At 46.9% G+C, this 16,136-nt stretch overlaps 3 protein-coding genes across 3 annotated transcripts in view; 1 reads left to right on the top strand and 2 right to left on the bottom strand.

Annotated features, from left to right (window-relative positions):
* Positions 1-3,052, bottom strand: part of USP13 (ubiquitin specific peptidase 13) — a 71,549-nt gene extending 68,497 nt beyond the window's left edge. The window contains exon 1 of the mRNA XM_090050602.1: positions 2,801-3,052. Coding sequence (XP_089906728.1) covers positions 2,801-2,956 — 156 coding nt within the window. The 5' untranslated portion in view covers positions 2,957-3,052. The remainder of the gene's footprint in view (positions 1-2,800) is intronic.
* Positions 3,053-8,738: 5,686 nt separating this feature from the next.
* NDUFB5 (NADH:ubiquinone oxidoreductase subunit B5) lies at positions 8,739-15,391 on the bottom strand. The gene is made up of 6 exons (XM_090050544.1): positions 15,213-15,391; positions 14,893-14,978; positions 11,739-11,805; positions 11,028-11,089; positions 9,808-9,914; positions 8,739-8,976 (listed from the first exon to the last, which is right to left on the bottom strand). The coding sequence occupies exons 1-6, from the start codon at positions 15,319-15,321 to the stop codon at positions 8,856-8,858; spliced, it is 552 nt and encodes a 183-aa protein (XP_089906670.1). The 5' UTR covers positions 15,322-15,391; the 3' UTR covers positions 8,739-8,855.
* Positions 15,392-15,437: 46 nt separating this feature from the next.
* Positions 15,438-16,136, top strand: part of MRPL47 (mitochondrial ribosomal protein L47) — a 14,133-nt gene continuing 13,434 nt past the window's right edge. Inside the window, exons 1-2 of the mRNA XM_090050543.1 lie at positions 15,438-15,582; positions 15,672-15,805. Coding sequence (XP_089906669.1) covers positions 15,494-15,582; positions 15,672-15,805 — 223 coding nt within the window. The 5' untranslated portion in view covers positions 15,438-15,493. The remainder of the gene's footprint in view (positions 15,583-15,671; positions 15,806-16,136) is intronic.

The raw sequence follows: 16,136 nt of genomic DNA, 5'->3' as shown, positions 1-16,136 counted from the left end.
GCAGAACTCAGATTTTCTGACTCTAGCCTTCATCCATTAACCCACTTTCCTTTCTAGCCAGGACAGCCAGCAAGATACGGTTCCAAAATGCCTAGGACATTTATTTGCTTGGGAATGCAAAAGCTTGGGGGTGAAATTTGCACGGGACAGTACTATGGTGTTAATGCGATCTACTATAAAAATAAAATTTGCTATTCAAGGGCCAGAACAGAACGGCTTGCAAAACAGCTGGTTTTAAACAAATCTGCAGGGATTTGCGTTATAGTGACAAATGCAGGACTAAGAGCCAAACAGGGAGGACAAGAGGGTACAAGGAAATATTATGTAAGGTTGTAAATTACAGGGGAAAATAGATTACTTCCCAGGTTGAAAATGTAACTAGCAAACCACCAGATAAGAAACCCAAGAGGGTATTTTGATAAGGGTTCTCATTTGTTTTAATGCTCCAGAATCAAATCTACCTTCCTCTTCCAAAGACAGAATATACATCTAGACAAGTGCTGCATCCCCCCGGGGTATTGCAAGATCCTTTCAAGGGTGCCACACACCTCATGCAGAGAGCAGAGCTGGACTGAGAAGTGGCTATGGCAGGAGCAGGCCCTCCTGTCTGCCTTAGGTTTATGAGCTGAACCTAGGGCAAACTGAGCAGCATCCTGGTTGAGAAATGCTATTGTTGTACTGCCCCTGCTCAACTCAGATAAGCTTATCAGATAAACCTAGGGTAGGCAGGAGCGCTGGGGAGCCTTCACCTGGCAGCAGCAGCACCCCAGTGAGAACCACCAAGGTAAACTGAGGCAGCACAAAAGTGGCTTTTAATGGTGGTGCTGCTGAAGTCAGAAAAGTCCTGAAGGGGTGCCCTGAATTTAAAGACTGAGAACCACTGGCCCAGGCAAAACCCAATACACAGTAGTTCATGTATGCCAACCTACAAGAACACGTTGCCAAACCTATTTAATATAAAGTACGGTGCGGGAAACATTTTCCATTAACTATGATACACTTGCACACTTAGCTCACACATTTACATTGTGGAGAAAGCAATGAAGTGCTGCTGTCTTCAAACGTGTACGTGATTTTATGGGGTGCATTAGCTCAAACGGGTTTGATGACTAGTCAGAGCTAGGTTTAGAAATAACACCCAGAGAGCATTGTCCTTAATCACCCAACCATCCAAATACGAGAGAGGACACTGGAATAAATCTTCTGCCCAACGACGCTGAGGACTCGAACTGGACAACAGATACTAAGCCCAACTGGGCTCTCACTGCAGCTGCATGGGTACAAGCAACTTCAGCATTTGGCCACTCTGTATTTGCAAACTTGTACAACGAAGGAGTCTTATCATGGCATAACGTAAGATGGGTCTAAGCACTGGCCTAATGGCTCCCACTGAACGTAAGAGAACTTGGACACTTGGAAACTGTACCTCTATATTCCACTTACATACGTTTTCCTTTTAATATTCAGCCACCTGATATCTTTTTTCCATTTCATTTGTAATTTAGCAGCTTTGCCTGCCAGTTACGAGAAACTTTTTACTACAGTGTCTCGGAGGTCTTGACAGGTTACTAGATTCATTAATTACATGCTAGATCAAACAGAAAAAGTAGCAAGGGAACACTGGATCACATTGATTTCTGTTCCCTCCACTCCCGTTAAATATGTAATAATTCATTTCTTTGTTGTAGTATCTGATCTGGCCTTTTTAATCCATGGACATCCCGAAGCAGAGAGGGCTGCTGGGTGACACTTGAGATCTCAAGTGTATGGGTAAAAATAACCTGTCCTCAACAAGACATGACGAACACCAGACAGCTGAGTCACCTCTGAAACCCATTTGGATTCCCCAAATTAAAGTGAAATATCAAAGCCAAAAAAAAAATATGACTTAAGAGTTACAAAAAAAAAAAAAATCAGAATCACACAAACTTCCAAAGACTCAGGATTACAGACTTCATGCTTCCTTTTGATTTCTCTCTGGGCTAAGACACTTTAACTTGATGTCAATGCACAGTACTCGCCTTACCTGTGGAAAACTATATTAGAAGCACATTCAACTTCAGTGGTTTTAAAACAGCCGTTCACTTCCCTTACCTATCATCTAAGTGGAAGGATACAGTGCCTCACTGCTGATGTTTATAAGCAACGAAGAGAACAACCAAGACCCCAGATCCCGCAACTGAACCCAAAGAAGTATGTTGTTTTACAAAGGCGCAAGTCTCTACAATTGCAATATCAGGGCCCAACAAACGTGATAGCGTCAGAGGCCGTACACACCGAGCAGAGACCTGACAGCCAACTACACAAAAAAGGGATAAAAATGCAACTCTCCTGCCGGTTATAGCAATGCCCCTGCACAAAATGGAAGAGGTAAATCCCAGGTAGGGCCACGGTTTTTAAGGTGACCGGAGGCGTTATACCAAAGGCCAGACTACGGCGCGTCCCACTGACACAAAACATGTGAATGAGGACACGCGCCGCCCGTCGCCAGCTCTGCGGGAACGCAAAAACCCAGCAGCGACAGGGAGGGCAGAGGGCCCCTGGCAAACCGCCCCCACCCCCTCCGAAAACCGCTGGGTGCCTAGGATTTCTCGGGGTGGAAGAGGAGGCGAGAAGAGCCGGGGGGCACTCATCCCCTGCCGCCGCCTGCAAAATAAAACCAACCCCCAGCCTGGGAAACCCAAGGCCTGATGCCAGCTGCGAAGGGGGGCAGCGAGCGGGGACCTCCCCCCGCCTGCCCTCTGCAATGCCCCGAGGAGCGGAGCAGCCCCGGCTTGCCCTGCGGGGGGGGGGCACTCACGGGCGAGTCGTAGGAGAAGGCGCACTCCGCCTTGTAGACGCGGTCGCCGGCCTTGGGCACGCGGATCGTGGGCATGTAGGGCACCAGCATCTCGCCCAGGTCCGCCGCCGCCATCGGCGCATCCCGCCCGCCGCCCAGGAGCGCGGCGCGCTGCATGCTCCCGCCGCGCCTGCAGCCCGAGCCGGGCCGGGCCGGGCCGGGCCGGGCCGGGCAGGGAAGGGGGGGCGAGGCCGGCTGCTATTTTTAATCCAATGGCAGCAGGAGCCGCACCAGCTGCCGGGCCGGGGGCGGGGAGGTGCCCGCCGGGCCGAGCCGGAGTGACACCCGACTCCCCGCCCCGCCCGTGCCCGGCCCCGGCCCCGGCGCTAGGCCGCAGCTCCTCCGGGCTCGGGGCGTGCTCCCCTTTGCCAGCTCTCCCCTGGGTGGCCCCGAGACAAGCCTGGGGGGGCCCCCGCTCCCGCTGGGGGACAATCCCACCTCTCCACTAGTGCAGGGGTAAGAGGGCAGGCCAGCTCCAGAGGGGGGACGTTCTCGCCTCCAGGCTCCGAAAGCTGTTCGCCCGCGTCCTAAAATGAACTTTCCCCGCAGCCAGATGGATGCGCCCTTGAAAAGATCCCAGTATATACGCTGAAATGATGCGAGCAGAGGCCGCTGAACCCGCAGGATCGCAGGAGGATGGTGACGAGACCCCTTCTTGGCTTTAGAGGGCTTCGCGCCACCTCCTCAAATCTCGCCGCGGGGAATTTCGGCCAGATCACAAGATCAGGAATAAAGATTTCTCTCTCCCCCACCCCTCCTGTATCTTGGAGACACTGTTTTACAACCGTCTCATTGTCTCTGGACTGTGCTCAACTGCAGAGATTTCCTAAGGCAGTGGATCTCACGCAGGATGCCATGGCACCCTGGGGTGCCCCAAGACCTTTTAAGGGTGCTCCGGGGCTGCCACACGATGTTAGTGCTGTTAGGTGCAAAAAACACATTTCACGAGATAAAGCCAGAGATTTCAACTAGGAATCCAGAGCGTTAAAAACATTCCTACCTGTCGTGGCCTTTACGAGTTATTTGCAACAGGAAAATTGCTGGGGGGCTGTAGTAAAAAAACCAAGAGAAAAATAAGAGTCGCTATTGTCTGAGGAGTGCTTGGAGTCAAAAAAGACTGAGAACCACCGGTCTAAGGTATTATTATAATCTATTTGTTGAAAAGACTCCAACCTATATCATGGTCAAACTGCGGCAGGTGCTGGATGACCGACGGAGGACATGCAGGAAGCCTGTGGCACTGCTAGGATATGAACCCAGGCTTCCTGAGTCACAGGGTAGTGCTCTAGTCCAAGACCATACTTCCTTTTCTCTGGTTCATTTATGTTCTTCTCATGTTGGAAGGGATGTTGATGGGCTAAAGGATAGGGGGCCTCTGAAGACAGTAACTGGAGTGGAAAGAAGGGACTAGTGACAAATTGAAAAAAAAAAAATCTGAAAAATGCATCCAATTATTTCAGGGATTTTTGCAATTTGACACTGGTCGCTTCTTTCTGCTCTGGTCTACAAAGATACACGTTACATGGATCCTGCTGTTGTTACATGCAATTTACACTGAGGCCCTTGATGTAAACGCTTTGCTTACACTTTAAGGGATGAAGAAACAGAACTGTGAAAAGCTTCATGTGGAAGCAGCACTTAGGGTGAAATGCTTAATTTATAGCCTTTTAAGAAAGTTATCCCTAGCAGCACTGGAAATTGCATGTTAAATCCTGAGGACATAGTATAAACTCAGTAGAATTACTCTGGACCAGTGGTCCCCTACCTTGCTTGCTCATTGGCAACAACACTGAGCAAGCAGCATATTGTGGACTTGCACATTGCTCCTGCTGTTAACCTTAAACTTGTTACTTGCACCCATAGGAAGTTGACATCTTCCCTGTGAGCCAGTGGAGACCACTGCTCAGGACTTACCCGACAGCAGCATCTGTCCTGGTAGCAAAGGATCTGTTAGGTACCGGAGAAAGTGTCGAGGGTTCCAATAGAGGGACTTCTTTCAAACTGGGAAGGCTTATGAGCACATAACTCCTCTCTTGCTAATAGCACAGCATAACGGAAGGATATGAACAGAAGCCATTTAACCTGCAGGAAGATAACTGACAGATCACAAAGAGCTTGCTCTAAAGACCCCACTGGTTTTAGTGAGCAGCATTTGGCTGCAACAGAAAAAACAAACAAGGTTGTACTTATCTGAAATAGTCTACGAAGCATGGAAGAAGGAAGGTTATTATCATCAAAAGGGAATGAAAGAGGGTCACTTCTACTTAGGCTGGTAACAAAGGGTCAGAAACCCACGGGTCAGTAATCTAGATTCAATGTGTAGCAACCAGACCCTCAGGAAGTGCTACCCCCTAGTGGGAAGAATAATGCCTGCCAGGCTAAAAAAAAAAATGCCGCTTCACAGTAAGTACACTTTACAGTAATTTAAACTTGTGCAGTGCATCTGCAGCTCTGTACAATTCTGAAAATGTAAGATGGTGCAAGCACGTGTGCCCTTACGGTGCCAGAGTATATTTTTACAATTTAAAACAGCCATGGCTGCCCTAGGGTGTCACATCAGAGAGATGGAGTGATGAACATCTGTCATTGCACTGGGCGCTAACACGGAAAGGTTGACACCATACAGCCACTAGCACATCTGAGGCATTATTCAATTATCTATAATAATTTTTATCACCCGGCCATCTGAGCACAAAAAAATAATCGTCCTCGTGCCCAGCTCTTACAAATTCTGACCTATTTAAAATGATCTTTGCTCCCTCTCTTTGTTTCCCTCTTTCACATCACTCAAATCTGTTCTTTGGTGTTCGGTTAAAAACAAACAAAGAAACTAATCACACAACACCCACCCTTATTATCAGCATTGTAGTAGGGAACTCCGTGCTTGTTTTAGATATGATCTAATTTAACCTTTAGTTTAGGCATACTCTATATTCACTTATCGAATTTTCTCATTAGATGGTTGCTTGAATGAGACTTTAATGTAATTTTGGATTACAGTCAGCTTTTACATGCCACAAAGTGTTCCCTAATTACTTCTAGGCAAACTAGATGAAAAGTGTAAAGCTTTTATTGCTCCTGTAAATGCTTCCATTTTGAATTAAAACAATTAGTTATGTTCTTCAGGGATCCAATATGCTGAATATTTTCATCCATAAATACCCAGATTTGACTTGCTGACTGTTTTCTGAACATGTAGAATAAAACAACACCGCATGTATTATGCTCTTTTGGACTAATTTAGCACATGGGGAACAATCAGAAATATTCCTGAATGCTTTAAAAACAGACGTTTAAAAAATTAATTTAGAAGCTTTCCTAATCAAGCATCCAACAGTGTTGCACATTTGAATTATCAATTAGGTTTTTAAAATACAAGAGGCTGCATAACAGTAGCTCATTATGTTGTACAATTCTTGTACAAAGGATTCCTAGGTCTCATTTTCAGCTGTGTTCAAATTTGGGCACATCACTTCCCTTAATAAGAGTAGATCAATGTCAAGTCAACTGGGCCTGAGTCTGAACTATTAACTGTTGTGTATCAGTACAGCTCCCTGGACCTTGCCGCTTCTTCGTCAGCCATTGTTAAAGCTTTTATGGAAACCTCCATTAACTAGCTTCCTACTTTTCTCTCCTTTGTCCACAGACAGTTCAGTAGAAGTTGGAAGCTTCTCCCTTTTCATATGCTATTAGCATCTTCCTTTTTCCATTAATAAAAGCTGAATAACCTATCCATCATAGGGAATGCCCTTAGTTTTAATATTTGCCCATTTGGGTCCTTCAGCATGTGTAGCTTCAAAACCCACCATAAGTGTAAAACCCATTGGGGTGGGATTCTCCAAAAGCACCCAAAATGATTTAGGAACATAACCCTCAATAAAGTCAATGAGATTTGTGTTCCTTAATCCTTTTTCGTGCTTTTAAAACACTTTCTACTGGAGTTCCACTCCCACCTGACAGTATACGTATGGTCTTAATTTTGTCACTTGTCAACCATGAATAACATCCAATTCCCAGGAGCCTGTCAAAAGATTAACTGGATTCACAATTACTTTGAATGTAAAGTGTTAGTTGTGTATTGTAGATAATGGTGTCATTCTGTGTAGTAGAAGTACCCTGAAATATTAATGTATCTATTGAGCACTGAGTTCAATCCTTCCTAGATAAGGATGCTCTGTGCCCCAACTAAACTTAGTCTTGTTCGAACACATACAGTACAGACCATGATACAGGGGCTGAAGAGAATGGTTCACATTCTTGCTTAAAAATTAAAGAGCATCCTCCGCTCATTTCAAACACAAAGCATTTTTGAAAGGCACTGTAGCAGGAATATTTTACATGCAGTCTGAACCTAAAAGTAGTGCCAAGCCAAAGAGGTGTAGGGAGAAGTGAAAGAAAAAGTTAAAGCTAACAATTGGGTAGATACAAGTTAAACATAAAGGAAAAGAGTGGAATTGAGCTGTGCAGTCTTACAGATGACAATGGGAAGTCTGAAACAAGAGAACAAGAAGCAACTAATGAAGAGATCAAAAGAGGAAAGCAACACAGCCACACCAGAGAAGAAGAAAGATTACTAACAGAGATGTAAAGAGCGGGATCTGAAATGATAGAGAGTAAACCATAACAATCCACAATCAGGGTCTGAACACTGAGGAAAACGGAATAAAAAATAATATTACAAAAAAGATAAAAGTATAATGGGAAAGACAGAGTTGCCTATAGTGATGCAGATGGATCTATTGGATTTGAAATGTTCAGAAGAATTGCAGATATATTTTTAAATCATAAATTTACATCCCAATAAATTATTTCACCTATTAGGATTTCTGGCCTTGTATTTCAAAGATAGTTACTGTTCAAAAACAAGTGTTACAATTTAACAAGTTGTCACTTAAAACACTAAGTATTAGAATATAGACTAGATTGGGGTAGGCAACATTTTCTGGCAGGAGTGCTGAAAAACACAATGCCTACATTGGAAGGTGCCAAAGCGCCGGCATGCCAGAAAAACAAAACAAGGGCAGGAAACACATGGCAGGATGCCTTGCTTGTGCCCCTTGCCCCACACCCAAAGCCCCTGCCCCCCCAGCACAGGCTCTGTGACTGTCAGCAACTACCCCGGCTCTGGGTAGCCGCCAGAGCCCAGGCTGCTCCCAGCAGGGCTTGGAGCATCCCAGCTGCCTGCTGAAAGCAGCCTGGGCTCCCAGCTGGCAGCAGCTACCCAGAGCTGGGAGGCTGCAAACAGCTGTGCCGCGCTCCAGAGCCCAAACATCAGCTCTGTACCAGCGCATGCACATGCACCTCCGAGCAGGCAGTGGGGGAAGGGCCTGAGGCAGCAGAAGCCCAGTCTCTCCCCCACTCCCAGCACAGAGCTGGTGACTGGGCTCTGAAGCCCGGTGCAGCTGTTTGTAGCCAGCCTGGGCTCTGGGCAGCTGCAGCAAGCAGCCCTGGCATTAGCTCCATGCTGGCAATGACTGCGCATGCACCTCGGGGCAGACAGCAGGGCTCACAGCTGGGAGCAGCCCAGGCTCCATCGCTAGCAGCAGCTACAGCTACCCAGAGCCGGGGCCAGCCGTGGCAAGCCGACCAAAATGGCCTCACATGCCATGCTCAGCACACGTGCCGGGGGTTGCTAACCCCTAGACTAGATGGTTCAGGGAGCTGTAAATTGAAAATAGATCCTTTTGCTTCTCAGATGAATGTTACCAATCCAACTTAGGACAGGCAGGCTGTCCAGTGACCGCTGTGAAGTGAGTTGGCATCCTCTGGATAGATATAGATCAAAGCCAACATAGTACACTGACATCTTTGAGGAACAGACAAACCCAAAGCAACCGACAGAAGACTTCCTTTAAATTAACAGGTATAACAGCTGTTCATGATTTGCTCTCACAATTGGTCTACTTCATTAATAGGATTTTTTATTTAAGTCAACAAACAACAGGATATATATATATATACCTTACATCATTCAGTAACCATTTCTAGGAGCTCATTTGAACATTGAATTAACTACTTAAAAGTCAGGTAAGTTTTGATGAGACTGATCAACAAGGTTTTTATCACGAGTTGGATAATGATACCAGGGCCCATCTCCCCTCGCTCTCATTAGTTTGCGTGCCTCCGCCTCCTGCAGCCTACAAGAAACAAAAAATGAGTCACACTCCATGTGTATTATTTGCTACCATAAAATAGCCTATGGCTGGTTCTTCTTAACTTTCATATCAAAGAAGCTGTGCCCACTAGCACTGGTGCTGTATTTGGTCACATATACTCTACCAGACCACTGAAATTTATGCAAAATAAGCAATATTAAAAATATCAAGCCTAAACCTTAAACTGTTTTCAAGAAACCAACTAAGGAGTAATACAAAAAAATCCTTTGGTGAGATTTCTAAGCACAGCCTCCTTCCTAACCACAAACTGAAAACCTTACCTAATACCTTCTAGCCAAAAAGCTGGTAAGTCCAACATGAGGGCAGGAGGGCTTGATCAAAAACCTTAGTTCTTCTTCTGTTCCCAGTAACAGGTTGCCCAACAAGAGCAGCGTGAAGCTGCACAGGAATTGACAATGTCGCTGGTGCCAGGACTCCACATAGCACCCATGAATGTCCTCGTTTTTCTTGATCATACTGTGCAGCTGCTTGGCTAAGCCATGAGCATTAGGCACAGAATGTGCCCGTCTCCTGACTTAAGAGGACAGAGCTGTTATGGGTGGCATTTGGTTTCTGATTGAGACATTATAGTTGCAATCATTTACTATAACTAAAAAGTTCAATTCTGCATAAATGGACAGTGACAACCCTATGTTTGGTAGGAGAAATCTCTCATGTACTTTTGGATTTTTCATCAGTCATATGTAGCCATACATTCGATTTAAATGGAAAATTCTTCTACTTTATCCCAATTGCTATGATGGTTCTATTGCCTCTGTTAAAAAGCTAGTTCATACTACCCATCTGTTTTACCTGAGTTCAGCTTTGTGATATTCGATTTCAATCAAGCTCATCATTTTCTCATACTTCTTTTCAGGGGAGTCTACAACATAACAAGCCAACCATCTTGTTATAGGGTGCTGGAAAATATAGAAATGAAAATGTCAGACAATTCATATACTTACCACTTACGAAACACACATAGGTCAGAACCATCAGGAAATCTGACTGCAAGTGGTTGCAGTCCTACAAACATACCACTTAAATACTATGAGCAGTCAAACTGATTTCTGAGGGACTACTAACAACAGCATAGTCTAGAACATGAATGGCTCTTTGCAGAATCTGAGTCTCAGGAAAAAGAAAAGTCATCTGCTTGTCATTTTGCTGTTATCCAAGATCACATTTGCTTATCCTGCAGCAGGTTAATAGAAAGTAGAAAATAAATCAAGACCTAAGCAAACAATTGCTGAAACGGAATTACTCAAATGCTACCAAGATTTTATGAGCGCCAAACTTATTCCCATCACATACACTTTACCCAATACACTGCTTGCATATGAAGGTCTTTATGGAAATTTTCAAGCCAAGTGGCAACTGAAGTAGTCGCACAGAGATCTGTGCATTACTCTATTTGATCACTAAAGATCAATTCATAGATACATCAAGAAACCAATCAGTTTGAAAATAAATAACGTGCCAGGAACCAATAGAGATGCTTTCTGATGGGAGCTGTTTCCAGTTGTTTCTAGCTCCGAAATGTTTTGCGATACAGCACTTCGAACCACAGGTACTAGGAGTGCTGATTTCTGGCTATTTTAGGACTTGAGTGGGTAAAAAAAAAAAAAAAGTCATTTAAAATATATCTTGTTGGATGACCTGGAGCTCAAGAGGAAAGGGTGCTTCGCTGGGGACCAAACTACTTTTGATTACAGCTTAATGAGAGGCCTTTAGGTGCACAACTTCTTGTAATGCCTTGACAGACTTCCTTATGCATACAGGTTAGCTGCATCTATTTCTATTAGGATACCAAAAAACCCACAATTTCTATATGAGGACCCAGGATTTGCTGGACTGGACAGCAGATTAAGATAACAAAATTCAGCTACAACTGTACTGTACACTGGCAAGATCCTTCCAATGGAGTCCTAATCTCATTAGCATATCCAACATCTTCAGTACCTTCCACTAAACTGCTGTTATGATAAAAAGCATCACTGAAACAGACATATCCCTTTCAACGTTATACTCACTTTGAAGTATTCCCAGGGCTCTGGAGCATAACCTTCTGGAATCTCTGCAAGTTTAGCTTCACCTGCCAAGACAAGATGGAGAGAGGTTTAATATTATCAACTTATTAAAAGGAAAAACAACAACAAAAAACATTTTCTTTCCTTTAAATAATGATGACTAAACAAACATTTCATGCACACAGGACTTAAAGGACATCAATTAGAAATGCTCCCCATTAAAAAAAGAGAGAAAGCCAGAAGTAATACTAGGCAATATACAACACAAGAAGAAAAACTGACTATGCAAAAGGAGTGAAACTTTAGTGTAAAAAATATCTGTTCTCACAAACTAAACGATATGGAAAAAAATAAGAGGGAAAAAAAAATCTCTTTTAATTGAAACATTATTTAATTGAAACATTAATTACAGATCTAACCCAGTAAATGGCAGATCTTATGAAATTAAGAGGATCAAATAAAAGATCTGACGTGAACAATTACTGAGCTATAAAATACAAAAAACCTTCAAAATCAAACAAATGCAGAAGGAAATGCTGGGTCAGCTAAAGGCCACTCTTCTACAGGATATTTTTACTTATATCCACAGTTATCAAGCTAATTTTACTGGTCAGTCTTCTAAGAAGTCATCACTGGGAGACGATCCTGCACACCATCCCATCTGCTCCATTTTAGGTATTCAATACAAAGCTTAAGTATCCCAGAAGGGCTTACCAATGAAGATGTTGATATACGATACAAATAAAGCTGTTGGGATTCCAGTCAACAGTATATAGAATCGCTGTTTTGGTAGAGGAAAGGAAATGCACCAAATCAGTGACAGAAACACAGAACACCAGTATTCCCACAAACTTATTTCTTTAACAAGCCTCTCACCTGTATAGAAATACTAACATTGGAACTCCCTGTATGATTATAAAGATGGTTCACTTTTCAGTGCTTAATACTTCGTAGAAGTAGATAACTATGCACCCTAAATATGCTTCAAACCCCATGTGATGCAGGCAGTAATCTCTCTCTTATAGTCTAACTCTTGGAGGAACAGAGAAGCTTAGTGACTAGCCAAGGTCAAGTCGGTTTCAGAGCTGGAAATGCAACATCTAGTCCTCAGTCCTAATCTCCTATTCCAGCTCCTAGATCAGTGGTTCTCAACCTTTTTAGATACAAGGTGCTCCCTGGAAAATGCCAGTTCCTAGCTTTTACTCATTTCTTGATTAAGGAAAAACAACAGACCAATTCTGCTGCAAAGAACTCAGAAAAACCACAACAGGTCAGAATGTTTTTTTAACACTATGGATTCCTGTTTGAAATCCATAGTGTCCTAGACTACAGACAAGAAAGCCAGTCACTGAAAATGTAAATTGAGGCATCAAGCAGGGAGAGACAGGCTGGGTAGAAGGGGGATGTAGCAGGTAAAAGTGGAGAGGTACCTGGGGAGCCAAATGTCAGGCAGGTTATAGTGTGTCATAAATCCAATGTCTATATTAAGTCCATGAGTTTTTACATCTAGATCACTTCACACAGAGCCTTATATGTTGTTTTTACATTCCTCTCCCACAGAACTGCAATTGGAAGGGAACTTGGGGAAAGATCACAGTCACTGGCCAGCTACAGATGTCAATATCTTCCCCTTCTTCTCAGTTTGTTTGCTGCAAACCTGCCTTCTGAACCTCTGAATCTTTTCCGAATCGATTAGGATTCAATGATTCAGCTGCCAAATCAGGATGACTCTTCTCCGAATCAAATCAGTGACTGAAACTTTGCACAACCCTATTAATTAACTGTAATGACACATTAATTAAGGGTGCACCGATAAAGATGTTCTAGGTCAATACTGATAGCCAATTAGTAACCAACCATATCGGCCAATGCTGATCCAATAACTGATTTATTCCAGTTAACTTGGCAGGGTGAGGAGCAGGACAGAACCACAGGCGACTGATCCAGGGGGTGTAAAGTGGTGGGGGTGGCTTGCCACCACTGTGCACACCCCCAGGGGAGGCATGAGGTGGGGGGGTATGTGCTCTCTCAGATTTGCGAGCTGGGAGGATGCAGGCTGCCCGTTACAGGCTCGGGGCTCTCTGCTCTGCCCTCAGGAGCCACATGCTGCCTGTGCACTTGGCAACAATGGGGGCAATGAGTTGTGGCTCCCACTGCCAGGTGGGCAGGGGGCACGTGGGCAGCACTGGGCTCCCTGGGCAAAGGCAGTAGAGCAGAGAACCCTGAGCCCACAGCAGTCAGCTCACATCCGCCCTCACCCTGCTCAGCTCTGCTCCACTTAAAAGCATCTCCGAGTTTAAAAATGGTGGCAGCAGTGCTTGAACTAAAGTTAATTTAATGTGGGCTCAGAGCTCTCCATCCTGCTGCCTGTGCCCCAGGAGCCACATGCTGGCCACGCACCCTCAGCCTGCCTGGCAGCAGGGTTATAACTTACCACCCCCACTGCTGCTGGATGGACAGGGGGCACAAGCTGATGAAGGGCTCCCGAGGAAAAGGCAGCAGAAGCAGAGAGCCCCAAGCCCACAGTGAACAGCCTGCACCTGCCCTATACACAAATCTGAGCTGCACATGCCCCCCCCCGGGGGGGGGTCGTGAAGTGGTGGGGAGCCACCCCCCCCACCACTACACCTCGACAAGCTGCCTGTGGCTCCATCCTGCTCCCCACCCTGGCCCCAGGTCCCATGCACTGCCTTGGCTAGGCAGCAGCCCCACTTCCTCTCTCACCTTGGGGACCTCAATCTGCCCCCCTCCCCCACATTGGCCCTCACCTCCAGAGACTTAACCTGCAAACAGCTGCTCCCTGTGCTTCCTGGCTGTGCTCTGGGGCACATGCACATGTGCAGTTGCACACATGCACGCAGCGGCCCCTGCGTCGGGCTCCTGGAAGCCTCAAGCAGGACCCCTTAAAGGCTAGAATACTGCCCGCCTTCAAGGGGAAACCCGCCATTTCCTGAGGGAACCCAGGCATCTTGGGCACTGGCGCCACTGGGGAGAGGAAAGCCAGGTGTCCAGGACCCTGGCCAGAAGGTGTAATTATCAGTAAGCATTATTGATTACAACAGCCAAAAAAAGGAGATAGCCAATAATGTAAATTTCCCTTTTATTGGCACTGATCTGATAGGCAACCAATCTATCGGTGTTCCTCTAACAGTAAGTTTACTGAAATTAACTTAAAATACATTTTAACAGTACTGGGCCGGGGCCCACAGTGGCAATGGTGCCGGCTGGGGTCAGGCCTGCCGGCAGCACATGGCCAAGCCCAGGGTCTGCAGAGACAGTGGTGCCAGCTGGGGCTGCTGACGGCACGTGGCCAGCAGCGTGGGGTTGGGGCCAGGGGCTCTTACCTGGCTGAGGCTGGTGGTGTTCTGGGGCTGGGGTCCAGCGGTGGCAGGGGTCAGCAGCAGCACAAGGTTATTCCCAGGCGGCCATGTGCTGCCTAATCTGGGCGTGCCTCTTCCCACCCCTTGCCAATAAAAACCATGCGACGTGCCACGCTGGGCACGCGTGCCATCGGTTGCCGACACCTGATCTATACCGACACGCTATACATGCCTGCAGTCTAGGAAAATTCAAGGGAGTCAATTTAATTAACACGATGGACAGCCATCGCCACCACAAACACACGGCCACCATGACCTTTTTGCCTTGTCTTCCATTTGGCTTGTACCCCAAAGACACAAGGCCAGCAACTTTTTCCACATGGATAACGGTTAAAAGTCACCGAGGACCCTAGCCCCGATGAGTCCCACCGAGGGAATAATCATGTTCCCTCGCCATAAAATACAGCCAGCTATTTACAGATGAGACTTACATTACTCTGAGCCCCAACCGCCCCGACCTAAAATATAGATATATTTTAAAAACTCACCAGCAAGCGAAAAAAACGCTTGTCGTAGTAGGAGGACGGCCTGATATAAAACATCTTTTTCCCCTCGCTGCTATATCGCACCGGAGCTGCAAAACGAATTGGGGTCATAGCATCACAAACTTTCGCATTCGAGGGCCGGGCGCCGCAGGGGCGTCCGATGTGCGGCCCACACTGGGCCATGCCATGCGAGCCGCCCCCCTGCCCCTGCGGCTGCCGGCGAGGGAGCTAGGGGAGCCCTGGGCCTGCGTGGGCCTGCAGGGAGGAGGAACCCACCCCTCAATGTCAAGGTCACCCCGGGAAAGGTCACCCCCAGCCCGTACCACTGAGGCCGCCGGCATTGCCGGAGGGCAGGGGCGGACGGCCGCGGCCCAGCACCCAGCGCGCCCCCAGCGCCCCCGCAACCCGCCGGAGCAGGCTCATAGCCGCCATGCCTGACCCTGGCAGCAGGGCGGGGCCGTCGCTCGCTTAGTGCCGAGCAGGGCGAAGCCGCGGCGCCGCCATCTTGGAGCCGGGCACGTCCTCTGAGGGCACTCCTTCCGGGCGGCGCGGGGCATTGTGGAGCTGCAGGCTGGTGGCGTGAGGCATTGTGGGGGCTGGTGGAATGGCGGCGGCGGCGGCGGCTTCGCTGTACCGACACCTCACAGGTGCCCTGCGGGTGTCGGCGGCGCTGCGTGCCCTGCCGAGCCCCGGGTAGGCCTCGTCGGGTGCGGGGGCTCCTGGTGGGAGGCGGGACAGGGTGGCACGTGGTGCGTCCCATGCTTTACTCTCTTCCTTTGCAGTTCCGCCCTGAGCTCGCTGCCGCGGAGCGTCCCGCAGGGAGCGCGCAGGTGTCTGCACGCCACGTCGTGCTGCAGGGGGCTGGAAGAGTTTTTTGACGACGAGAAAAACTGGGGAGAATTGAGAGTGAAATCTGGTGAGGTGTATTCCAGCCTTTGATGTATTTCTGTCAACCAACATAGATGTTTGCGGGCTGGGTTTTAGGAGGTATTGGTAGGTGTTAACACCTTCCCCCCCCCCCCGTATAAATGCAGGATGGGAGTGAAATCTTTCAAGCCTTTATTTATATGGTGACAGACAGTTCGTAGCAGGCAGAGCTGTGTTTTTAATACAGGCGGTTCTCAGACTTGGGACACGATTGGTTCCTGGGAAACGCGTCAAAAGTCAAAATGTCGTAACTCAGAACCAATTTTCCCAAAGGAAACAATGTTATAAATGGGGGACTAGTTCCTGAACCGAGGCCTGAT

This window comes from Crocodylus siamensis, chromosome 6 (assembly GCF_052110815.1).
Source record: "Crocodylus siamensis isolate JL-2025a chromosome 6, ASM5211081v1, whole genome shotgun sequence".
In the NCBI taxonomy this organism is placed as follows: domain Eukaryota; kingdom Metazoa; phylum Chordata; order Crocodylia; family Crocodylidae; genus Crocodylus; species Crocodylus siamensis.
The sequence above is the reverse complement of the archived record's forward strand: the minus strand, read 5'-3'. Positions and strand labels throughout refer to the sequence as shown.